The following is a 27,674-nucleotide window of genomic DNA, read 5'->3' on the forward strand; positions in this document are numbered from 1 at the left end:
CAGGGGCGCCGAGAGGGGGGGGGGAGCGGGTACAATTTACCCGGGCCCGGGCTTCCAGAGGGGCCCATGTCCGGCGCCACCCCCCGTCCCTCCTCACTATCTCCCAGCATACAGCGTGCTGAGATGCAGCCGTGAGCAATCTCCTATGCCTGAGGGGTGGAGCGATCACACTGATCACGCCCCCCCTGGCTTTGCGCCGGGCTGAGGGGCTCGCAGCGCTCTCAACGGCCCTGATGATGATTATGATATTATTAGTACATCAATCCAGGATGATGGTATTTTCATGTTAGGTACTTGTATGTAATATACTATAATGCCGTCCTGTCCACTTCCCTCCTACCATTACAAAAATAAATCCTATAGTGTACTTAAAAAAAAAAAAAGGGGGGTGTAATGGTGATGACTTATCCCCATCATTGTACTAAGCTGAGCACACAATACTGGGCATGGCCTCACCACAACCCCCTGCAGATGCCACCTCACAGCTACCTTCTAATCCTTAGCACTCCTCAGGCTTATGTGATGTATCCAATGGATAATGAGGAGTAAAACCTTAGGGTATTAGGTTTAGTTTGGCATTAGGTATAAGGTATTAGGGTTGGTGTATCAGTTTGAGTTATGGCATTAGGTATAAGGTATTAGGGTGGGTGTATCATCAGTTTGGGTTATGGCATTAGGTATAAGGTATTAGGGTGGGTGTATCATCAGTTTGGGTTATGGCATTAGGTATAAGGTATTAGGGTGGGTGTATCATCAGTTTGGGTTATGGCATTAGGTATAAGGTATTAGGGTTGGTGTATCATCAGTTTGGGTTATGGCATTAGGTATAAGGTATTAGGGTTGGTGTATCATCAGTTTGGGTTATGGCATTAGGTATAAGGTATTAGGGTTGGTGTATCATCAGTTTGGGTTATGGCATTAGGTATAAGGTATTAGGGTTGGTGTATCATCAGTTTGGGTTATGGCATTAGGTATAAGGTATAAGGTATTAGGGTTGGTGTATCAGTTTGGGTTAGAGTATTAGGGTCAGGTTAGGTGTTTGAGTTGGGGTAATAGGGATGGTGTAGGGTTTAGCGGTTATGGTTAGGGTCAGGTTTGAGCTTAGGGTTGAGTTAGGGTTAGGGTAGGGATGCTTTGCATGAATCAGGAATGCAAATAAAGTGCTATGGATTGTTTGAGGGAGGGGGGCCCCAAACTGGTATCTTGCCTAGGGCCCCATGAGGTCTAAATCCGACTCTGGTTGGGTCTATCCAAATAATGAATCCATTTCGATTCCAACATCAACAATCTTTGGTTTCTATCCCCCCTTCTTCCATCATCTGGAGCCTGATCTATTACCATATGTTTAGGCTGGACAGATTCTACTTGGCTTCCATGAAATGCCGAGGCACGGGTGGCTCTGACCCCTTACCATTAATGGCAGATCTAATCGCCGATCTATGAAGGGCCATGTGTTCCTTACAGCAGCGCACGTTTTTCCCTACATAGCAGAGTCCACAAGGACATTTGATGAAATATACTACGAACGTGCTCGAACAAGTCAGACGATGCCTCATATCACATCTTTGTCCAGAGTACGGATGATGGAAGAACTTGCCCGTAAGCATGTACCCACACGTCGTACATCCCAGGTACTTATAACATCCATAGGTTGGTCTGCAAACCACCTGCGGGGACTTACTGTGAAGTGTAATATCTGAGTGGACCACGCAGCACAAAACAAAGTGGATGGTTTATCCAGAGAAGATACGTTGAAACACAATGATAAAGAACAGATGGTTAATGTCCTGAATTGGGTGTTTACCTATAGCATGGCACAGGGCGACATTAATAAGGCGAGTAATGATCTGTGGCCAATAGTACAAAATGATAGAGATTTGGCATCTCTTAAAAAAACAAGCATCAGACCATGTTATAAAAGGGGCAGGAACATTAAAGATTGGGTATATATATATATATATATATATATATATATATATACACACACACACACACACAAACACACACATTCGTATATATTTATTATACACACACACACACACACACACACACACACACACAACATGCTTCCATATCGTGGCTCTGTAGGGTCAGTAGAGGGGTCGATATAGGGGACTGTACAGAAGACAATACAGGAGTCATGTAAACCATCAGGTTTGCGTAAAATCTGAATCAGGCCCCATGTTTATGAAGACTACTCTACTGTGCACACGCAAATTTCTGGAAAAATGTGTGACTCCGGAGAGGTACGTATAACGACATGGGTGCAGGGACTCCGGAGAGGTACGTATAACGACATGGGTGCAGGGACTCCGGAGAGGTACGTATAACGACATGGGTGCAGCTACTCCGGAGAGGTACGTATAACGACATGGGTGCAGGGACTCCGGAGAGGTACGTATAACGACATGGGTGCAGGGACTCAGGAGAGGTACGTATAACGACATGGGTGCAGGGACTCAGTAGAGGTACGTATAATGACGTGGGTGCAGGGACTCCGGAGAGGAACGTATAATGACGTGGGTGCAGGGACTCTAGAGAGAATGTGTTTCTGTACCGGGTCCCTATAGTACAGATGAGGATGTGTGTGTGTACCGGGTCCCTATAGTACAGATGAGGATGTGTGTCTGTACCGGGTCCCTATAGCACAGATGAGGATGTGTGTGTACCGGGTCCCTATAGCACAGATGAGGATGTGTGTGTGTACCGGGTCCCTATAGTACAGATGAGGATGTGTGTGTGTACCGGGTCCCTATAGTACAGATGAGGATGTGTGTGTGTACCGGGTCCCTATAGTACAGATGAGGATGTGTGTCTGTACCGGGTCCCTATAGCACAGATGAGGAGGTGTGTCTGTACCGGGTCCCTATAGCACAGATGAGGAGGTGTGTCTGTACCGGGTCCCTATAGTACAGATGAGGATGTGTGTCTGTACCAGGTCCCTATAGCACAGATGAGGAGGTGTGTCTGTACCAGGTCCCCATAGCACAGATGAGGAGGTGTGTCTGTACCGGGTCCCTATAGCACAGATGAGGATGTGTGTGTACCGGGTCCCTATAGCACAGATGAGGAGGTGTGTCTGTACCGGGTCCCTATAGCACAGATGAGGAGGTGTGTCTGTACCGGGTCCCTATAGCACAGATGAGGAGGTGTGTCTGTACCGGGTCCCTATAGTACAGATGAGGATGTGTCTGTACCGGGTCCCTATAGCACAGATGAGGAGGTGTGTCTGTACCGGGTCCCTATATTACAGATGAGGATGTGTGTGTACCGGGTCCCTATATTACAGATGAGGATGTGTGTGTACCGGGTCCCTATAGTACAGATGAGGATGTGTGTGTGTACCGGGTCCCTATAGCACAGATGAGGATGTGTGTGTACAGGGTCCCTATAGTACAGATGAGGATGTGTGTGTACAGGGTCCCTATAGCACAGATGAGGATGTGTGTGTACAGGGTCCCTATAGTACAGATGAGGAGGTGTGTGTACCGGGTCCCTATAGTACAGATGAGGAGGTGTGTGTACCGGGTCCCTATAGTACAGATGAGGAGGTTTGTGTACCGGGTCCCTATAGTACAGATGAGGATGTGTGTGTACCGGGTCCCTATAGCACAGATGAGGATGTGTGTGTACAGGGTCCCTATAGTACAGATGAGGATGTGTGTGTACAGGGTCCCTATAGTACAGATGAGGATGTGTGTGTACCAGGTCCCTATAGTACAGATGAGGAGGTTTGTGTACCGGGTCCCTATAGTACAGATGAGGATGTGTGTGTACCGGGTCCCTATAGCACAGATGAGGATGTGTGTGTACAGGGTCCCTATAGTACAGATGAGGATGTGTGTGTACCGGGTCCCTATAGTACAGATGAGGAGGTTTGTGTACCGGGTCCCTATAGTACAGATGAGGAGGTGTGTGTACCGGGTCCCTATAGCACAGATGAGGATGTGTGTGTACAGGGTCCCTATAGTACAGATGAGGATGTGTGTGTACCGGGTCCCTATAGTACAGATGAGGATGTGTGTGTACCGGGTCCCTATAGTACAGATGAGGAGGTTTGTGTACCGGGTCCCTATAGCACAGATGAGTATGTGTCTGTACCGGGTCCCTATAGTACAGATGAGGATGTGTGTGTACCGGGTCCCTATAGGACAGATGAGGAGGTGCGTCTGTACCAGGTCCCTATAGTACAGATGAGGATGTGTGTGTACAGGGTCCCTATAGCACAGATGAGGATGTGTGTGTACAGGGTCCCTATAGCACAGATGAGGAGGTGTGTCTGTACCAGGTCCCTATAGCACAGATGAGGATGTGTGTGTACCGGGTCCCTATAGTACAGATGAGGATGTGTGTGTACCAGGTCCCTATAGCACAGATGATTATGAGGAGGATGAGGATGATGATGATGTGTCAGATATTCTGTAAGTAATGAAGGTTTGGGGGTTTCTTCCCCTAGGGGCTGAGAGTCACTATGACAAAACATCCCGACAGTTTCAAGCTAGAAGGAAATCTGGCCAAGAAGAAAGGAGAATTTTATAATGGACGAACCATCCTCTACGAGGGGCCTGTGCGTAATCTGTGCCCAATGGCACCTAACAACGTCAATACCATGGCGGCTGCCTGCATGGCCGCGCACACACTGGGGTTTGACAATGTGATTGGAGTATTAGTAGCTGATCCCAGGTAAGAAACATGTATATTCTACCATCGCTGACCCATTGCTTTACAATCACAATATACCCAACATGTAGGATAATGACAAGTATTCAGGTCATCTACAGAATCAGATCACAAATGGTCCATATTGTGCTCATCCCCACTGTGTATCCTGTATGGTATATATATGTGTATGTATGTATGTATGTTAGGGGTGTGCACCGGCCACTTTTCGTGTTTTGTGTTTTGGTTTTGGATCTGGATCTTTCTTCGTGTTTTGGATCTGGATTGGTTTTGCCAAAACCACCCTTCCGTGTTTTGGGTTCTGGGTTTTGTGTTTTGGATCTGTATTTTTTTTTAAAAAAGCATAAAAACAGCTAAAATCACAGAATTTGTTGGTTTCTCTGCTCCTATGCTATTATTAACCTCAATAACCTTAATTTCCACTCATTTCCAGTCTATTCTGAACACCTCACACCTCACAATAGTGTTTTTATGTCCAAAAGGTTGCACCGAGGTAGCTGGATGACTATGCTAAGCGACACGAGTGGGCGGCACAAACACGTGACCCATCTAGGAGTGACACTGCAGTGGCAGACAGGATGGCAGTTAGAAAAACTAGGCCCCAAACTGTACATAATGCATAGAAAAAAAAGAAGTGCAAGATGGAATTGTCCTTGGGCCCTCCCACCCACCCTTATGTTGTATAAACAGGACATGCACACTTTAACAAATCAATCATTTCAGCGCCAGGGTCTGCCACACAACTGTGGCTGAAATGATTGGTTCGTTTGGGCCCCCACAAAACAAGCTGGCAATTAATGTGTCCCTGCACAAACTGGCTCTACGGAGGCAAGATGTCATCCTCATCCTCCTCATCCACCGATTCCTCACCCTCTTCAGTGTGTACATCCTCATCCTCACAAAGTATTAACTCGTCCCCACTTGAATCCACCACCACAGGTCCCTCTGTACCTTCTGGAGGCTGGTCTCCCTGGAAGAGCTGATAATTCATTTTGATGAACATCATCTTCTCCACATTCTGTGGAAGCAACCTCCTACGCCTTTCGCTGACAAGGTTCCCGGCTGCACTAAACACTCTTTCGGAGTACACACTGGAGGGGGGGCAACTCAGGTAAAATAGAGCCAGCTTGTACAGGGGCCTCCAAATTGCCTCTTTTTCCTGCCAGTACAGGTATGGACTGTCTGACATGCCTACTTGGATGCTGTCACCGATGTAATCCTCCACCATTCTGTCAATGGTGACAGTATCATATGCAGTGACAGTAGACATGTCAGAAATTGTTGCCAGGTCCTTCAGTCCGGACCAGATGTCCAAACTTGGTCCTGCCTGCCCTGCATCACCGCCAGCGGGTTGCTTAGGATACCTAAGTTTTTTCCTGGCAGCCCCAGTTGTGGGAGAAAATGAAGAAGGAGCCGTTGACGTGTCACGTTCCGCTTCAGCTGACAGTGTGTTCACCAGCAGGTCTTTGCACCTCTGCAGGCTTGTGTTGGCCGGAAAGAGAGACACCACATAGGCTTTAAACCTAGGATCAAGCACGGTGGCCAAAATGTAGTGGTCTGATTTCAACAGATTGACCACCCTGGAATCCTGGCAAAGCGAATGAAGGGCTTCATCCACAAGTCCCACATGCCGAGCGGAATCGCTCCGTCTTAGCTCCTCCTTCACTTTCTCCAGCTGCTTCTGCAAAAGCCTGATGAGGGGAATGACCTGACTCAAGCTGGCTGTGTCTGAACTGACTTCACGTGTGGCAAGTTCGAAGGGCTGGAGAACCTTGCACAACACGGAAATCATTCTCCACTGCGCTTGAGTCAGGTGCATACCCCCTCCTTTGCCTATGTCATAGGTGGATGTATAGGCTTGTATGGCCTTTTGCTGCTCCTCCATCCTCTGAAGCATATAGAGGGTTGAGTTCCACCGCGTCACAACCTCTTGCTTCAGGTGATGGCGGGGCAGGTTCAAGAGTGTTTGCTGGTGCTCCAGTCTTCGGCACGCAGTCGCTGAATGGCGAAAGTGGCCAGAAATTTTTCGGGCCACCCAAAGCGTCTCCTGCACGCCCCTGTCGCTTTTCAGAAAATTCTGCACCACCAAGTTTATTGTGTGAGCAAAACATGGGACGTGCTGGAATTTGCCCAGATGTAATGCCCGCACAATATTGGTGGCGTTGTCAGATATCACAAATCCCCAGGAGAGTCTAAGTGGGGTAAGCCACTGGGCGATGATTTCCCTCAGTTTCTCTAAGAGGTTGTCGGCGGTGTGCCTCTTACTGAAACCGGTGATACACAGCGTAGCCTGCCTTGTAACGAGCTGGCGTTTCTGAGATGCTGCTACTGGTGACGCTGCTGCTGTTGCTGCGTAAGGTGATACATCTACCCAGTGGGCTGTCACAGTCATATAGTCCTTAGTCTGCCCTGTTCCACTTGTCCACATGTCCGTGGTTAAGTGGACATTGTGTACAACGGCATTTTTCAGGACACTGAGGACACTTTTTCTGACGTTTCTGTACAGTCTCGGTATCGCCTGCCTAGTGAAGTGGAATCTAGATGGGATTTGGAACCGGGGACACACTACCTCCATCAATTGTCTAAATCCCACTGCACTAATGGCGGATACCGGACGCACGTCTAACACCAACATAGCAGTCAAGGCCTCAGTTATACGTTTTGCTTCAGGATGACTGCTGTCGTACTTCATCCTCCTCGCTAAGGACTGTTGGAGGGTCAATTGTTTAGTAAAAGTAGTGGTGTTTCTACTTCCTCTCTGGGATGATGAACGACTCCCAGCAGCAGCAACAGCAGCAGCGGCAGCAGTAGGCGTAGCAATGCAGGATCCTCCAGAGGAATCCCGGATAGGAGAGTCAGTCATGCCAGTGACATGGCCTGCAGGACTACTTCCGATCCTGACTAAGGAGGAAATTGACGAGTAGGGAGTTGACGGTGTGGTTTGCAGGCGCTTGGATACAACAGGACAACGGGATTTAGGTGTCCCTGGACTGCTTACGGTCTTAGCCAAAGTTTCTGAACTTGACAGTAACTTTTTATGAACGCGCTGCAGGTGCCGTATAAGGGAGGATGTTCCTAGGTGGTTGACGTCCCTACCCCTACTTATTTCACCTTTACATATGGTACATATGGCAAGACAGTTGTTGTCCGGATTTGGATAGAAATATTGCCAGACCAAAGAGGTGGAATGTTTGGTCTTCTGCCCAGGCATGACCGTGATGGGCTTTTTCATCCCACGGACAACAACTGTCTCCCCCGGAGCCTGATTTAAACAAACCACATCACCATCAGAATCCTCCTCGCCAACTTCCTCCTCAGCGCCAGCTACACCAGTATCCTCATCCTGTTGTACTTCAACAGTGACATCTTCAATTTGCATATCAGCAAGTGGACTGTGGGTGCTCCTTTCAGCACTTGCAGGGGGCATGCAAATGGTGGAAAGAGCCACCTCTTCCCGTCCAGTGCTGGGAAGGTCAGGCATCGCAACCACCACCACACTTGGACTCTCCTTGGGGATTTGTGATATCTTCTTAGAAAGCACAGTTCTTCGCTGTGCTTTTGCCAGCTTAACTCTTTTGATTTTTTTAGTGGGAGGAGGGCTTCCATCGTCATGTGAAGCTGAACCACTAGTCATGAACATACTAGGGATCGACCTTAGCCGTTCCTTGCCACTCCGTGTCGTAAATGGCATATTGGCAAGTTTACGTTTCTCTTCAGCTGATTTAAATGTCTTTTTCAAGGTCATTTTCCTGAACTTTGCCATTTGGGATTGTATGTGCCCTCTACTATGACATTGGGCATCGGCCTTGGCAGACGACGTTGATGGCATGTTATCGTCTATGTCATGACTAGTGGCAGCAGCTTCAGCACTAGGAGGAAGTGGTTCTTGATCTTTCTCTATTTTATTTTTATCGGAGAAAGTTTGGTCCTCCATTTATGTTATATCGATTTGATATATACGTGCGGCTAAACACAGAAAATATTTTTTTTTTTGGTTTGGACTGGAGTGTACTTTCGGGGGTTACAGCACCCTTTAACGGTCAAGCCAGCTGGCCCTTTACTTATGACACAGGCGCACGCTTAGCACTACTTTGTTGATGCACGTGCGGCTACAGCGCACACAATTCACAAACACAGAAAATAATTTTTTTTTTGGTTTGGACTGGAGTGTACTTTCGGGGGTAACAGCACCCTTAACGGTCAAGCCAGCCGGCCCTTTACTTATGACACAGGCGCACGCTTGGCACTACTTTGTTGATGCACGTGCGGCTACTGCGCACACAATTCACAAACACAGAAAATATATTATTTTTTTAGCACTTGGGGGGAGCACCCCTGATGGACAGAGCACCCCCTGGACAACACTACAGCACCCCTTTAGGACTGGGACACTGCACAGGACTTTGGAGTGGACACAGCCCCTATGGAGAACTGACTGCACAACACAGTCCAGCCAGCCCCTATGGACTTTGAAGTAGTGGACACAGCCCCTATTAACAACAGCAGCACAGCACAACACAGCCAGCCCCTATGGACTTTGAAGTAGTGGACAACAGCAGCACTACACTACACTACACAGCCCTAACTCCCACCCTCCCTCTTCACTGTCCACAGCCGAGTGAGAAAATGGCGCCGACGCGGGTACCTTATATAGGATCCAAAACCCGCGAGACTCGGAAGGCGGGATGATGACGTTTTGCCTCGATTTCAGATCCGAGTCAGGCGGGAAAAGTCGAGCCTGACTCGGCTCGGACTCGGATCGGGGGGGCTCGGGGGGGTTCGGATTTCAGAAATCCGAACCCGCTCACCCCTAATGTATGTATGTATATATGTGTGTGTGTATGTATGTGTGTGATTACTGGGAGGGGAAAGGACCTGTCCTGTATGTGTGTGTGATTACAGGGAGGGGAAAGGAGCTGTCCTGTAGATGTATGCTGTATGTGTGTGTGATTACAGGGAGGGGAAAGGACCTGTCCTGTAGATGTATGCTGTGTGTAATTACAGGGAGGGGAAAGGACCTGTCCTGTAGATGTATGCTGTATGTGTGTGTGTGTGATTACAGGGAGGGGAAAGGACCTTTCCTATAGTGTGTGTGTGTGTGTGTGTGTGTGTGTGTGTGTGTGTGTGTGTGTGTGTGTGTGTGTGTGTGTGTGTGTGTGTGTGTGTGTTTACAGGGAGGGGAAAGGGCCTGTCCTGTAGATGTATGCTGTGTGTGATTACAGGGAGGGGAAAGGACCTGTCCTGTAGATGTATGCTGTATGTGTGTGTGTGTGTGTGTGTGATTACAGGGAGGGGAAAGGACCTGTCCTGTAGCTGTATGCTGTATGTGTGTGTGTGTGATTACAGGGAGGGGAAAGGACCTGTCCTGTAGATGTATGCTGTATGTGTGTGTGTGTGTGTGTGTGATTACAGGGAGGGGAAAGGACCTGTCCTGTAGATGTATGCTGTATGTGTGTGTGATTACAGGGAGGGGAAAGGACCTGTCCTGTAAATGTATGCTGTATTTGTGTGTGATTACAGGGAGGGGAAAGGACCTGTCCTGTAGCTGTATGCTGTATGTGTGTGTGATTACAGGGAGGGGAAAGGAACTGTCCTGTAGATGAATGCTGTATTTGTGTGTGATTACAGGGAGGGGAAAGGACCTGTCCTGTAAATGTATGCTGTATGTGTGTGTGTGTGATTACAGGGAGGGGAATGGACCTGTCCTGTAGATGTATGCTGTATGTGTGTGTGATTACAGGGAGGGGAAAGGACCTGTCCTGTAAATGTATGCTGTATGTGTGTGTGTGTGATTACAGGGAGGGGAAAGGACCTGTCCTGTAGATGAATGCTGTATTTGTGTGTGATTACAGGGAGGGGAAAGGACCTGTCCTGTAAATGTATGCTGTATGTGTGTGTGTGTGATTACAGGGAGGGGAAAGGACCTGTCCTGTAGATGTATGTTGTATGTGTGTGTGATTGTAGGGAGGGGAAATTACCTGTCCTGTAGATGTATGCTGTATGTGTGTGTGATTACAGGGAGGGGAAAGGTCCTGTCCTGTAGATGTATGCTGTATGTGTGTGTGATTACAGGGAGGGGAAAGGACCTGTCCTGTAGATGTATGCTGTATGTGTGTGTGATTACAGGGAGGGGAAAGGTCCTGTCCTGTAGATGTATGCTGTATGTGTGTGTGATTACAGGGAGGGGAAAGGTCCTGTCCTGTAGATGTATGCTGTATGTGTGTGTGATTATAGGGAGGGGAAAGGAGCTGTCCTGTAGATGTATCCTGTATGTATGTGTGTGATTACAAGGAGGGGAAAGGACCTGTCCTGTAGATGTATGCTGTATGTGTGAATGATTACAGGGAGGGGAAAGGACCTGTCCTGTAAATGTATGCTGTATGTGTGTGTGATTACAGGGAGGGGAAAGGACCTGTCCTGTAGATGTATGCTGTATGTGTGTGTGATTGTAGGGAGGGGAAAGGAGCTGTCCTGTAGATGTATGCTGTATGTGTGTGTGATTACAGGGAGGGGAAAGGACCTGTCCTGTAGATGTATCCTGTATGTATGTGTGTGATTACAGGGAGGGGAACGGACCTGTCCCTTTGATTTCTGAGAGTTATAAATGCAAAAAAACAATTGGACAGTAAATATGAAAGTGACTTATTTATCAAAAAAACACCCCCAACACCGAGTCCTATTTTGAGTTACAATGTAAGTATAGGTGCCATTGGGCTCTTGTAGTTCTCCAAGTGCCAACATAGCCTTGCCGAGACCTGACGTCTGCATGTTAAGAACAATATTATTTATTCATTATCTCCACAGCCAATGCACCAGGGATGGTTGACCAGTTGGAGGGAGGACACCATTTTCCTAGGGATTCCTGCCTTTTGCTGACCAGTCTAGAGCTGGTTGATATTATGGCAATAGGACTCCACACAGAGCATCTCCCAGCCTAGTGCTGGTTGTTTTAGAATAGGGGGAGACTCCATGACATTTCCCCCCATATGTTCATTGGTTGTTGGGGTTTAGAATCTGGCTGGGATTGAGGCAGTGGATCCTGTTGATGTGCAAACTAAGGGACATATTCAATTTGGAGGGAAAATTCATAGAACGGACTTTTCGCTGTCATCGAAGGTTTTGCCAGCTAAAAAGTATCGCGTGCGTCCCGGCGTATCCCCGTATTCAAGTGCAAATGTGCGAAAACGGGACCCGGCGAATTCTAAATCAGCGAAAAGTTCTGTCTGTTTTGGGGAAATCAGGCTGACACCCCCCTAAAGATGCTCTGACATGGGGGTTCACTATGGGTAACCCCGAATAGGTCTGCTAAATGTATTTGGGGTTTTTAAATGGTCTCAATAGGCGGTATTTAGCGTCGATGAGCAAGTGGTGAAGAATAGGGTTTTGCTAATTGTTTTGGGGAAAATAAATTTGGGGTACTTGAAAATGGCTGCAAGCATATATTAAAATGTGTAATGTCAAGCATTAAAAAGCACCAAAAAAGCACCTGTAATGAGAACTACACCTCCCCCATACTTGAAGACCCCCCCCCAAATTCTATTCTCTAGTCATTGATTTTATATCCCCATTTTTTCAAAGTGCTTTTTTGGGGTATCCTTTGTGGGGGGTTTTGCGTTCTTTTTTATGCACTTAGCGTCAGGGGGGTTGTCCAAAGGGTGCAGGATGTTTTCCGCTATACTGCACCCCAAAACCCCAATTCTGCACTTTTTTCCGCTGGGTATTCATAGGCGAAACTTTTTTGCCTATTATATTGCATTGCGTGATCGCACCAGCGAAGAGACGCTAACATTGAATATGGGGATAACTGAAATCAGCGAAAAGGACGTCATCGCCGAAAAAGTGTCACCAAAAACGGCTTTTTGCTCCTAATTGAATATACATTCATAAATGTAGCCCAATAAGTGAAGGGATTAATGTGGTAATGTGCATTGCTATCCCCAGCGGAAGCATTTAGAGCTAAATAGGTGGCGTTTTGAAGTCACCAGATGTGAAACCTGTCATACTTTGTACATTGTAATCATTATTATGTCTGACAAAGGAAATTGTATCATCAATGAGTATTGGACTGCACACTAGTACAAAGCATTGTGTAACAATTAGTATATGAGTATTGGACTGTACACTAGTACAAAGCATTGTGTAACAATTAGTATATAAATGAGTATTGGACTGTACACTAGTACAAAACATTGTGTAACAATTAGTATATAAATGAGTATTGGACTATACACTACTACAAAGCATTGTGTAACAATTAGTATATAAATGAGTATTGGACTATACACTACTACAAAGCATTGTGTAACAATTAGTATATAAATGAGTATTGGACTGTACACTAGTACAAAGCATTGTGTAACAATTAGTATATAAATGAGTATTGGACTGTACACTAGTACAAAGCATTGTGTAACAATTAGTATATATATGAGTATTGGACTGTACACTAGTACAAAGCATTGTGTAACAATTAGTATATAAATGAGTATTGGACTATACACTAGTACAAAGCATTGTGTAACAATTAGTATATAAATGAGTATTGGACTGTACACTAGTACAAAGCATTGTGTAACAATTAGTATATATATGAGTATTGGACTGTACACTAGTACAAAGCATTGTGTAACAATTAGTATATATATGAGTATTGGACTGTACACTAGCACAAAGCATTGTGTAACAATTAGTATATATATGAGTATTGGACTGTACACTAGCACAAAGCATTGTGTAACAATTAGTATATAAATGAGTATCGGACTGTACACTAGCACACAGCATTGTGTAACAATTAGTATATAAATGAGTATCGGACTGTACACTAGCACAAAGCATTGTGTAACAATTAGTATATAAATGAGTATCGGACTGTACACTAGCACAAAGCATTGTGTAACAATTAGTATATAAATGAGTATCGGACTGTACACTAGCACAAAGCATTGTGTAACAATTAGTATATAAATGAGTATTGGACTGTACACTAGCACACAGCATTGTGTAACAATTAGTATATAAATGAGTATTGGACTGTACACTAGCACACAGCATTGTGTAACAATTAGTATATAAATGAGTATTGGACTGTACACTAGCACACAGCATTGTGTAACAATTAGTATATAAATGAGTATTGGACTGTACACTAGCACACAGCATTGTGTAACAATTAGTATATAAATGAGTATTGGACTGTACACTAGCACACAGCATTGTGTAACAATTAGTATATAAATGAGTATTGGACTGTACACTAGCACACAGCATTGTGTAACAATTAGTATATAAATGAGTACATGTCCTCCGCAGCGTCCCAGACTGGCATCTGGTGGAGACTGTAGTGACAGGAGAAAGAAATGAGAGAAGTGGTGGAGAGTTCAGTGTTACCACAACAAGACGTAACCCAGCAGAGTGCGGCCATGTGACTGGCAGTGCCACCTTCATGTCATTCTGGAGCAGCGTACTGGGTGAGAGGCTCCTCATACAATGGTGTCTTTACCCTTATTTACATTCATTATTTCATCCGCACCTAATCAGAAGCTGCTTCATGGGCAAAGTAATGATACGTTCTCAGATATAATACTAATATACAGTACATGTAGCCAACGCAGTAATCAGCCAGTCAGGGGGATCATGCCACAACACAATAAAGAGGGCATCACCCTATCGGTGTCATCTTTCCTCCGTCCTTAATGTAAATCAAACCTCTCATTGGGCCTGATACTCACCCACACGCAATGCAGAGATTTGCGCAATTAGTCATTTGTTTTTGCAGTCACACACAGAATATAGACATGCAGATACACCCGCAGTCACACACACAGAATATAGGCATGCAGATACACCCGCAGTCACACACACAGAATATAGGCATTCAGATACACCCTCAGTCACACACACAGAATATAGGTACAGTATGCAGATACACCCGCAGTCACACACACAGAATATAGGCATGCAGATACACCCACAGTCACACACAGAATATAGGCATGCAGATACACCCGCAGTCACACACACAGAATATAGGTACAGTATGCAGATACAGCCGCAGTCACACACACAGAATATAGGCATGCAGATACACCCACAGTCACACACACAGAATATAGGTACAGTATGCAGATACACCCGCAGTCACACACACAGAATATAGGCATGCAGATACACCCACAGTCACACACAGAATATAGGCATGCAGATACACCCGCAGTCACACACACAGAATATAGGTACAGTATGCAGATACAGCCGCAGTCACACACACAGAATATAGGCATGCAGATACACCCACAGTCACACACACAGAATATAGGTACAGTATGCAGATACACCCGCAGTCACACACACAGAATATAGGCATGCAGATACACCCACAGTCACACACACAGAATATAGGTACAGTATGCAGATACAGCCGCAGTCACACACACAGAATATAGGCATGCAGATACACCCACAGTCACACACACAGAATATAGGTACAGTATGCAGATACAGCCGCAGTCACACACACAGAATATAGGTACAGTATGCAGATACACCCACAGTCACACACACAGAATATAGGCATTCAGATACACCCTCAGTCACACACACAGAATATAGGTACAGTATGCAGATACAGCCGCAGTCACACACACAGAATATAGGCATGCAGATACACCCACAGTCACACACACAGAATATAGGTACAGTATGCAGATACACCCGCAGTCACACACACAGAATATAGGTACAGTATGCAGATACACCCGCAGTCACACACACAGAATATAGGCATGCAACACTTCCCACCTCAATGGGAGGCACATCAGTTGGCGGGCCACCGTCACGTTCCACATTCTCTAGTTCGCCAACCATAGTTGAAAAAGGGAATAACTCTGACTCAGAAGAAACTCCCTCCTCCACTACATCGACAACCTTCTCAAATGGATCGGGGTTGTTCACCTCTGGAACAAAACGGCTTTCCCACAACTTCCAGAAGTGAGCAAAGTCTCTCCCCAATATTGCATCGTACATCAGACCATGCACCAAACCCACAGAAACTATAGCAGAACCACATGGTGTCTCGATGTTCACCTCGGCAGTAACATAATATCGAGTATCCCCATGTATGCAGGTCACACCAACAGTTTTCCCTGTATGCCTCAAGGGGTTCACCAGCTCAGCTTTTATAAGTGTCACCAAGCTACCAGAGTCTAACAGTGCCTCTACTCGGTTGCCATCTACAGTGAGTACACACATGTGCTTATCAGTCACAGCCTGCCGGTCAGCCGTACAGGCTATCTGTGCAAAGAAAGACGCCCTGCGGTAGACATGAGCAGTATCACATTGCATAGGTTCAGTTATAAGTGAACAATTAGCGGCAATATGGCCGAAGCCACCACATCGGAAACACTGAGTCATATTAATGTCTAGTCGTTTACGGGGCAAGAACCTTCCCGGCCTGGCAGGCCTGTCTCCAGGTTCTATACCCTCAGTCTTAGGTACATTCCACCGCCCAGCACCCTTCTCCCCTGGAACAGTCTTACCAGTGTCTGTGGGAGTTCGCCGGTGCGCCATCGGGGCTCGGTGGGGCATACTCATCAGCTCCTCAGCCGCCACGTACCTCTCCACCAGCTCGACCAACTGGTCGCGGTCTTAGGGTCTGCATGGCTCACCCACTTGCGCAGAGTCACAGGTAATGATCGCAGGTACCGGTCCATCACGACCCTTTCCACGATCTGTGGTCCCGTCAGCGTCTCGGGCTGTAGCCATTTTGAGGACAGATGGACGAGGTCATGCATCTGTGAACGTGGAGGCTTGTCCCTATGGAACTCCCAGCGGTGGACCCGTTGGGCATGAACAAAGGTGGTGACTCCCAAGCGAGTTAGGATCTCCTGTTTTAGTTTTTTATAGTCCTTGGCATCAGCCAGGCATAAGTCGAAATAGGCCTTTTGTGGCTCCCCAGACAAAAAAGGTACCACCAGACTTGCCCACTGCTCCTTGGGCCAACTCTCCCTTTCGGCCGTTCTTTCAAACGTGGTGAGATAGGCCTCCACATCATCGCCCGAAGTCATCTTTTGGAGGAAGTGACTGGCTCGTACCGAGTGAGTGGGGGTGGGAGGACCAGTAGTAACCTCTCTGGGCCGGGCGATCAGGTGCTGTACCAACTCTCTTATGGCCTGGCTGTTTTCCGCTAAGGCCTGGCGGGTTTCCTCAATGGCGACCTGTTGAAGTCTGTTAGTCTCCTGCTGAGCTGCTGTAGCTTGGAGCAAGGCCTTAATAATGTCCTCCATTTTGTCCTGGGGTGTAGGTTGGAAGCTGAACCTTGCCTCTCTGAGCATGGGCTGACGCCTCCTCTATGGGACTCCAAGGACACAGCGTTATTTCCACACTCACAAATTGGGTGTCTGTGCCTTTAATTTTTAAACGGAAAGTTTTCCTCTTGCTGCAACTTCATTGTGTGTGGATGCCCACATTCTCCACCATATTGTGACACAGTAGGTTAGGGGGTCCCTCTCCTGGGTAGAGGACTCCTTCCTTACACACACACACAGCAGCAGGGAAGCAGCACACCAGTCTGGATGCGAGTACAAGCTGGTCGGCGCCAGTCTTTATTGTACAATGTCAGAAATAACACAAAGAAAACATAAATATAAATCCTAGCCCTGTCGGGGCACTAACTTCACTGGTAGTTCCCTCACTACCAGAACCTGGCAGGGCCTAATGCCCTCACCAGCAACAAAGCACAGCACAGTACTCACAGATAGGTTTTCCAAGTGTCTCTGAGCAAACTCCCTGTCTGATCTCCCAGGTGAGACAATCAGCCCTCAACACACTAGGCTTATATTGGCCACGCTCAGGTGGAAACCCTAACAAGCCTGTTACCAGGCTAAGAGAACCAAAACCTGGAGTGGCCGTGGGTGGAGCCCTCCCTCTCCTCTCACCCACAACCCCCAGGTCCCAAACCGGCTATTCAAAAAGCCGAAACACAAGCCTGCTATACTGCAGACTTTCTCCTGGGGATGTAAAACACATAGGACAGGAATCTGGGATAAATGTCCCTGCCACAGACCACTTTACCAGTGATCCTATCACAGTATGCAGATACACCTGCAGTCACACACAGAATATAGGCATGCAGATACACCCGCAGTCACACACAGAATATAGGCATGCAGATACACCCGCAGTCACACACACAGAATATAGGCATGCAGATACACGCGCAGTCACACACACAGAATACAGGCATGCAGATACACCCGCAGTCACACACACAGAATATAGGTACAGTATGCAGATACACCCCGCAGTCACACACACAGAATATAGGTATGCAGATACAACCGTAGTCACACACAGAATATAGGCATGCAGATACACCCGCAGTCACACACACAGAATATAGGCATGCAGATACACCCGCAGTCACACACACAGAATATAGGCATGCAGATACACGCGCAGTCACACACACAGAATACAGGCATGCAGATACACCCGCAGTCACACACAGAATATAGGCATGCAGATACACCCGCAGTCACACACACAGAATATAGGCATGGAGATACACCCACAGAATATAGGCATGCAGATACACCCGCAGTCACACACACAGAATATAGGCATGCAGATACACCCGCAATCACACACAGAATATAGGCATGCAGATACAGCCACAGAATATAGGCATGCAGATACACCCGCAGTCACACACACAGAATATAGGCATGCAGATACACCCGCAATCACACACAGAATATAGGCATGCAGATACAGCCGCAGTCATACACAGAATAAAGGCATGCAGATATACCCGCTGTCACACACACAGAATACAGGAATGCAGATACACCCGCATTCACACACACAGAATACAGGCATGCAGATACACCCGCAGTCACACACACAGAATATAGGCATGCAGATACACCCGCAGTCACACACACAGAATATAGACATGCAGATACACCCACAGTCACACACACAGAACATAGGCATGCAGATACACCTGCAGTCACACACAAAATATAGGCATGCAGATACACCTCGCAGTCACACACACAGAATATAGGCATGCAGATACACCCGCAGTCACACACACAGAATATAGGCATGCAGATACACCCGCAGTCACACACAGAATATAGGCATACAGATACACCCGCAGTCACACACACAGAATATAGGCATGCAGATAAACCTGCAGTCACACACAAAATATAGGCATGCAGATACACCCGCAGTCACACACACAGAATATAGACATGCAGATACACCCACAGTCACACACACAGAACATAGGCATGCAGATACACCCGCAGTCACACACAGAATATAGGCATGCAGATACACCTCGCAGTCACACACACAGAATATAGGCATGCAGATACACCCGCAGTCACACACACAGAATATAGGCATGCAGATACACCCGCAGTCACACACAGAATATAGGCATGCAGATACACCCGCAGTCACACACACAGAATATAGGCATGCAGATAAACCTGCAGTCACACACTGAATATAGGCATGCAGATGCACCCGCAGTCACACACACAGAATATAGGCATGCAGATGCACCCGCAGTCACACACACAGAATATAGGCATGCAGATACACCCGCAGTCACACACACAGAATATAGGCATGCAGATACACCCACAGTCACACACAGAATATAGGCATGCAGATACACCCGCAGTCACACACACAGAATATAGGCATGCAGATACACCCGCAGTCACACACAGAACATAGGCATGCAGATACACCCGCAGTCACAGACACAGAATATAGGCATGCAGATACACCCGCAGTCACACACACAGAGTACAGGCATGCAGATACACCCGCAGTCACACACACAGAATATAGGCATGCAGATACACCCGCAGTCACACACAGAATATAGGCATGCAGATGCACCCGCAGTCACACACACAGAATATAGGCATGCAGATACACCCGCAGTCACACACACAGAGTACAGGCATGCAGATACACCCGCAGTCACACACACAGAATATAGGCATGCAGATACACCCGCAGTCACACACAGAATATAGGCATGCAGATGCACCCGCAGTCACACACACAGAATATAGGCATGCAGATACACCCGCAGTCACACACAGAACATAGGCATGCAGATACACCCGCAGTCACAGACAGACTATAGGCATGCAGATACACCCGCAGTCACACACACAGAATATAGGCATGCAGATACAGCCGCAGTCACACACAGAATATAGGCATGCAGATACACCCGCAGTCACACACAGAATATAGGCATGCAGATACACCCGCAGTCACACACAGAATATAGGCAGCAGATACACCCGCAGTCACACACACAGAATATAGACATGCAGATACACCCGCAGTCACACACACAGAATATAGGCATGCAGATACGCCTGCAGTCACACACAGAATATAGGCATGCAGATACACCCGCAGTCACACACACAGAATATAGGCATGCAGATACACCCGCAGTCACACACACAGAATATAGGCATGCAGATACACCCGCAGTCACACACAGAATATAGGCATGCAGATACACCCACAGTCACACACACAGATTATAGGCATCCACCAACCAATCAGCTCCTAACTGTCATGTTACAGGCTGTGTTTGAAAAATGACAGTTGGGAGCTGACTGGTTGGTCGTTTATCACTCTCCTTTTTATCACTTCCCAGAGCCTCATACATCTGCCCTATGTGAGACTGTGTAAAAAATGCAAAATAAGCCAATAGCACCATCTAGTGGTTAAAGTGAGAAAAGACTGATAAAAATATTCATATGACATAATGTATGTACAGTGCATGGTTATAGGAATTTAGTAAAGTGTAATAGTAGTAAAAAAATCTATGAGATGAAGGTAATCCAGATTCTTACTCATATATACATTGATACAATGTATATGTTTTGTCATATACATTTGACTATTAAATTAATAACTTAATCATAATGAGCTGATAAACATCTGTAATTGGGATTCTAATTCATACTGGAATGTACACAATCTAAAAGCTGTGGTCAAAATGGGGGGAGACAACTACGAACAGATCAATGGTACTGATAATAAAGAAACCTCCGTAAACAACAAGACAGTGTCATGTGACTGTGCATAAGTTTTAGGCAGGTGCGGGGAAAATGTCTACAAAGTAAGAAAGCTTTCATAACTAGAAGTGATAATAGGGTATTTTTAGCAATTAACAAATTGTAAACTGAATGAACAGAAGAGAAATACAAATCAAATCAATATTTGTTGTGACCGCCCTTTGCCTTCAAATCAGCATCAAAGTCAGTTCAATGTGTGAGACATGGTGCGTGATCATGGGGAGAGACTTCTATGCAATCCAAACACATCCAGGAAAAGGACATTATGCCTCATTCTGAAATCCCAACTTGGCAGGAAGACCCCAGCCAGGACCCCCGAGTTTGGATGTGTTTGGTTTTCTGATAAACAACCATTTATCTCTAATATGATCAACTTTGAGAATATGGTTAATTGTACTTGTTAATATAATGTACACGATTCCTAACCATGTTTTCTTCCTATAGCTTGCAAAGGCCACGGAGGACGCGTGCATCTCTGCTAACCTGAAGAAATCTACCCACCCTTACAGAGGCGGAAGGAGAACATCTCTAAGAATGTGACATAGGAGACATTTAGTGCTGCAACAAGTGGATGAGCCCAGAATCGCCAATAATGAAACAGCAGCACTCCTCCGCCCAATATTTATATATTATTTAGCGCTAGGAATCTTTCCAATTATATATATATATAGCTTAGTTTATAATGAGCATTATATTTTGCATAGTTCCTTATTTACAGTTCGTGTATTCATCATATATATGCTTTATAATGAATCCAGCTCATGCAATACTGAGTAAACAGGCCGTGTTCCACTTTAAACACAAAGGGCCAAATGTAATAGGGTGAGAGGTTAGAAAATGTGAGAGTTTAGCAGTAACCTCTCACATTGGCCGAGTTTTATCTTCAATATGGGAAACCATCTGGGTGAGATTTTAAATCGTGAGAGTTTTATGAGTCTGATAAACATGCAAGTTTGCAATGTTGCTTTGTTCTCGGTAGGGGTGAGCGGGTTCGGATTTCTGAAATCCGAACCCCCCCGATCCGAGGCCGATTCGAGTCAGGCTCGACTTTTCCCGCCTGACTCGGATCTGAAATCGAGGCAAAACGTCATCATCCCGCCTTCCGGGTCTCGCGGGTTTTGGATCCTATATAAGGTACCCGCGTCGGCGCCATTTTCTCATTCGGCTGTGGACAGTGAAGAGGGAGGGTGGGAGTTAGGGCTGGCTGGGCTGTGTAGTGTAGTGTAGTGTAGTGTAGTGTAGTGTAGTGCAGTGCTGTGCTGCGCTGTGCTGCTGTTGTCCATAGGGGCTGTGTCCACTACTTCAAAGTCCATAGGGGGTGGCTGTGTTGTGCTGTGCTGCTGTTGTTAATAGGGGCTGTGTCCACTACTTCAAAGTCCATAGGGGCTGGCTGGACTGTGTTGTGCAGTCAGTTCTCCATAGGGGCTGTGTCCACTCCAAAGTCCTGTGCAGTGTCCCAGTCCTAAAGGGGTGCTGTAGTGTTGTCAAGGGGGTGCTCTGTAAGTCAGGGGTGCTCCCCCCAAGTGTTAAAAAAAAAAAAAAAATTATGTGTTTGTGAATTGTGTGCACTGTGGCTGCACGTGCATCAACAAAGGAGCAGCGCCAAGCGTGCGCCTGTGTCCCATAAGTAAAAGGCCGGCTGGCTTGTCCGTTAAAGGGTGCTGTAACCCCCAAAGGGCACTCCAAACAAAATAAAAATATATTTTTTTTTGTTTGTGAATTGTGTGCACAGTAGCCGCACGTGCATCTACAAAGTAGTGCCAAGCGTGCGCCTGTGTCATACGTAAAGGGCCGGCTGGCTCATTTCTTAAAGGCTGGTGTAACCCACAAAGTGCACTAGTCTCCAACAAAAATAAAAAATTATTTTCTGTGTTTGTGTGCGCCTTAGCCGCACGTATATATCAATATAACATAAATGGAGGACCAAACTTTCTCCGATAAAAATAAAATAGGGAAAGATCAAGAACCACTTCCTCCTAGTGCTGAAGCTGCTGCCACTAGTCATGACATAGACTATAACATGCCATCAACGTTGTCTGCCAAGGCCGATGCCCAATGTCATAATAGAGGGCACATACAATCCCAAATGACAAAGTTCAAGAAAATTACCTTGAAAAAAACATTTAAATCATCTGAAGAGAAGCGTAAACTTGCAAATATGCCATTTACGACACGGAGTGGCAAGGAATGGCTAAGGTCTTTCCCTATGTTCATGACTAGTGGTTCAGCTTCACATGACGATGGAAGCCCTCCTCCCACTAAAAAATCAAACGAGTTAAGCTGGCAAAAGCACAGCGAAGAACTGTGCGTTCTAAGAAGATATCACAAATCCCCAAGGAGAGTCCAAGTGTGGTGGTGGTTGCGATGCCTGACCTTCCCAGCACTGGACGGGAAGAGGTGGCTCTTTCCACCATTTGCACGCCCCCTGCAAGTGCTGAAAGGAGCACCCACAGTCCACTTGCTGATTTGCAAATTGAAGATGTCACTGTTGAAGTACAACAGGATGAGGATACTGGTGTAGCTGGCGCTGAGGAGGAAGTTGGCGAGGAGGATTCTGATGGTGATGTGGTTTGTTTAAATCAGGCTCCGGGGGAGACAGTTGTTGTCCGTGGGATGAAAAAGCCCATCACGGTCATGCCTGGGCAGAAGACCAAACATTCCACCTCTTTGGTCTGGCAATATTTCTATCCAAATCCGGAGAACAACTGTCTTGCCATATGTACCATATGTAAAGGTGGAATAAGTAGGGGTAGGGACGTTAACCACCTAGGAACATCCTCCCTTATACGGCACCTGCAGCGCATTCATAAAAAGTTACTGTCAAGTTCAGAAACTTTGGCTAAGACCATAAGCAGTCCAGGGACACCAAAATCCCGTTGTCCTGTTGTATCCAAGCGCCTGCAAACCACACCGTCAACTCCCTCCTCGTCAATTTCCTCCTTAGTCAGGATCGGAAGTAGTCCTGCAGGCCATGTCACTGGCATGACTGACTCTCCTATCCGGGATTCCTTCGGAGGATCCTGCATTGCTACGCCTCCTGCTGCCGCTGCTGCTGTTGCTGCTGCTGGGAGTCGTTCATCATCCCAGAGAGGAAGTAGGAACACCACTACTTTTACTAAACAATTGACCCTCCAACAGTCCTTAGCGAGGAGGATGAAGTACGACAGCAGTCATCCTGAAGCAAAACGTATAACTGAGGCCTTGACTGCTATGTTGGTGTTAGACGTGCGTCCGGTATCCGCCATTAGTGCAGTGGGATTTAGACAATTGATGGAGGTAGTGTGTCCCCGGTTCCAAATCCCATCTAGATTCCACTTCACTAGGCAGGCGATACCGAGACTGTACAGAAATGTCAGAAAAAGTATCCTCAGTGTCCTGAAAAATGCCGTTGTACCCAATGTCCACTTAACCACGGACATGTGGACAAGTGGAACAGGGCAGACTAAGGACTATATGACTGTGACAGCCCACTGGGTAGATGTATCACCTTATGCAGCAACAGCAGCAGCGTCACCAGTAGCAGCATCTCAGACACGCCAGCTCGTTCCAAGGCAGGCTACGATGTGTATCACCGGTATCAGTAAGAGGCACACCGCCGACAACCTCTTAGAGAAACTGAGGGAAATCATCGCCCAGTGGCTTACCCCACTTAGACTCTCCTGGGAATTTGTGATATCTGACAACGCCACCAATATTGTGCGGGCATTACATCTGGGCAAATTCCAGCACGTCCCATGTTTTGCTCACACAATAAACTTGGTGGTGCAGAATTTTCTGAAAAGTGACAGGGGCATGCAGGAGACGAAAAATTTCTGGCCACTTTCGCCATTGAGCGACTGCGTGCTGAAGACTGGAGCGCCAGCAAACACTCTTGAACCTGCCCCGCCATCACCTGAAGCAAGAGGTTGTGACACGGTGGAACTCAACCCTCTATATGCTTCAGTGGATGGAGGAGCAGCAAAAGGCCATTCAAGCCTATACATCCACCTATGACATAGGCAAAGGAGGGGGTATGCACCTGACTCAAGCACAGTGGAGAATGATTTCCGTGTTGTGCAAGATTCTCCAGCCTTTCGAACTTGCCACACGTGAAGTCAGTTCAGACACTGCCAGCTTGAGTCAGGTCATTCGCCTCATCAGGCTTTTGCAGAAGCAGCTGGAGAAAGTGAAGGAGGAGCTAAGACGGAGCGATTCCGCTCGGCATGTGGGACTTGTGGATGAAGCCCTTCATTCGCTTTGCCAGGATTCCAGGGTGGTCAATCTGTTGAAATCAGACCACTACATTTTGGCCACCGTGCTCGATCCTAGGTTTAAAGCCTATGTGGTGTCTCTCTTTCTGGCCGACACAAGCCTGCAGAGGTGCAAAGACCTGCTGGTGAACACACTGTCAGCTGAAGCGGAACGTGACACGTCAACAGCTCCTTCTTCATTTTCTCCCGCAACTGGGGCTGCCAGTAAAAAACTTAGCAATCCTAAGCAACCAGCTGGCAGTGATGCAGGGCAGGCAGGACCAAGTTTGGACATCTGGTCCGAACTGAAGGACCTGGCAACAATTTCTGACATGTCTACTGTCACTACATATGATACTGTCACCATTGACAGAATGGTGGAGGATTACATCGGTGACAGCATCCAAGTAGGTATGTCAGACAGTCCATACCTGTACTGGCAGGAAAAAGAGGCAATATGGAGGCCCCTGTACAAACTGGCTCTATTTTACCTGAGTTGCCCCCCCTCCAGTGTGTACTCCGAAAGACTGTTTAGTGCAGCTGGGAACCTTGTCAGCGAAAGGCGTAGGAGGTTGCTTCCACAAAATGTGGAGAAGATGATGTTCATAAAAATGAATTATCAACTCTTCCAGGGAGACCAGCCTCCAGAACGTACAGAGGGACCTGTGGTGGTGGATTCCAGCGGGAACCAATTAATACTCTGTGAGGATGAGGATGTACACAACACTGAAGAGGGTGAGGAATCGGTGGATGAGGAGGATGAGGACGACATCTTGCCTCCGTAGAGCCAGTTTGTGCAGGGACACAGTAATTGCCAGCTTGTTTTGTGGGGGCCCAAACAAACCAATCATTTCAGCCACAGTTGTGTGGCAGACCCTGGCGCTGAAATGATTGGTTTGTTAAAGTGTGCATGTCCTGTTTATACAACATAAGGGTGGGTGGGAGGGCCCAAGGACAATTCCATCTTGCACCTCTTTTTTTTCTTTGCATTATGTACAGTTTGGGGCCTAGTTTTTCTAACTGCCATCCTGTCTGCCACTGCAGTGTCACTCCTAGATGGGTCACGTGTTTGTGCCGCCCACTCGTGTCGCTTAGCATAGTCATCCAGCTACCTCGGTGCAACCTTTTGGACATAAAAACACTATTGTGAGGTGTGAGGTGTTCAGAATAGACTGGAAATGAGTGGAAATTAAGGTTTTTGAGGTTAATAATAGCATAGGAGCAGAAAAACCTACAAATTCTGTGATTTTAGCTGTTTTTATGCTTTTTTTAAAAAAAATACAGATCCAAAACACAAAACCCAGAACCCAAAACACGGAAGGGTGGTTTTGGCAAAACCAATCCAGATCCAAAACACGAAGAAAGATCCAGATCCAAAACCAAAACACAAAATACGAAAAGTGGCCGGTGCACTCCCCTAGTTCTCGGACTCTATTACATTGGCCGGGTTTAAAAAGTAAGAAAACTCTCACATTTTGTTAACTCTCACCCTATTACATTTGGCCCAAAAGGTTGCATAACTTGTTTTTCTGAAAAATGGGACCGAACTCTGTGCACATTCCCAATAAGGGCTCCATCTATTCATTCAGAAATTACTCATTCTTAAGTAAATTGGATTGGAATCCAGTACTTCATGCAACAGCATACCTGATAAAAGGACATTTTTAACAATACACAGATATATTTATAATATATATATATATATATATATATATATATAAATGAACAAAAATGCGGCACTCAGGGCTATGAAAGATACAGAAACTACAACACAGCGCAGGGCCGCAACTAGGGGGGGGCTGGAGGTGCATGTGCACCGGGTGAGCCACTGTACCTGGTGCCAGTGACCTCCAGCCCGGCGCTGCAGAGAGGCTCCAAGCCGGACGTCCATTGGTAATATTTATTACCAGCGGGCGCCCGGCTCCTTCTCTGCAGCGATGCGGTGTAGCCGGAGCCGGAGGCTGGAGTTCTCTCCCGAACTCCAGCTTCCGGCTCTCCCCACGGGCACTATGGGGGAGATGTCATGACATCTCCCCCATAGTTCCAAGGAGCAGCCGGCGGACCGGACGCGACGCTGGATGCAGGAGCGGGGTTCAAGGTAAGTATTTTTTTTTTTAATAAGCTGCACTACAGGGGCATTATTATGGGGGCAGGGGCATTACCACAGGGGCATTACTATGGGGGCATAGGCAATAAGGGGCATTACTAATGGGGCATGAGCACTACAGGGGCATTACTATTGGGGCATGGGCATTACAGGGGCATTACCACAGGGGCATTACTGTGGGGGCATGAGCACTACAGGGGCATTACTGTAAGGGCACTACAGGGATATTACTATGAGAGCATGGGCACTACAGGGGCATTACTATGAAAGCATGGGCACTACAGGGGCATTAATATGGGAGCATGGGCACTACAGGGGCATTAATATGGGAGCATGGGCACTACAGGGGCATTACTGTGTGGTGGGCACTACAGGGGCATTACTATGGGGGTATTAACATATTGGCATTACTATGGGGGCATTACAATATGGGCACTACTGCAGGGGGAATTACATGGGGGGCGCCAAATTACGGTCTTGCCCCTGGTGACAAAAATCCTAGTTTCGGCCCTGCACATCGGGTTG

General features: G+C 46.8%; 1 protein-coding gene across 1 annotated transcript in view; it reads left to right on the plus strand.

Annotated features, from left to right (window-relative positions):
* Positions 1-21,295, plus strand: part of ASPDH (aspartate dehydrogenase domain containing) — a 251,818-nt gene extending 230,523 nt beyond the window's left edge. The window contains exons 5-7 of the mRNA XM_088473824.1: positions 4,457-4,683; positions 13,993-14,150; positions 21,258-21,295. Coding sequence (XP_088329950.1) covers positions 4,457-4,683; positions 13,993-14,150; positions 21,258-21,295 — 423 coding nt within the window. The remainder of the gene's footprint in view (positions 1-4,456; positions 4,684-13,992; positions 14,151-21,257) is intronic.
* Positions 21,296-27,674: the final 6,379 nt, after the last annotated feature.

The sequence above is a fragment of the Taudactylus pleione genome, unplaced genomic scaffold, assembly GCF_031769625.1.
Source record: "Taudactylus pleione unplaced genomic scaffold, aTauple2 ptg000141l, whole genome shotgun sequence".
Taxonomy (NCBI): domain Eukaryota; kingdom Metazoa; phylum Chordata; class Amphibia; order Anura; family Myobatrachidae; genus Taudactylus; species Taudactylus pleione.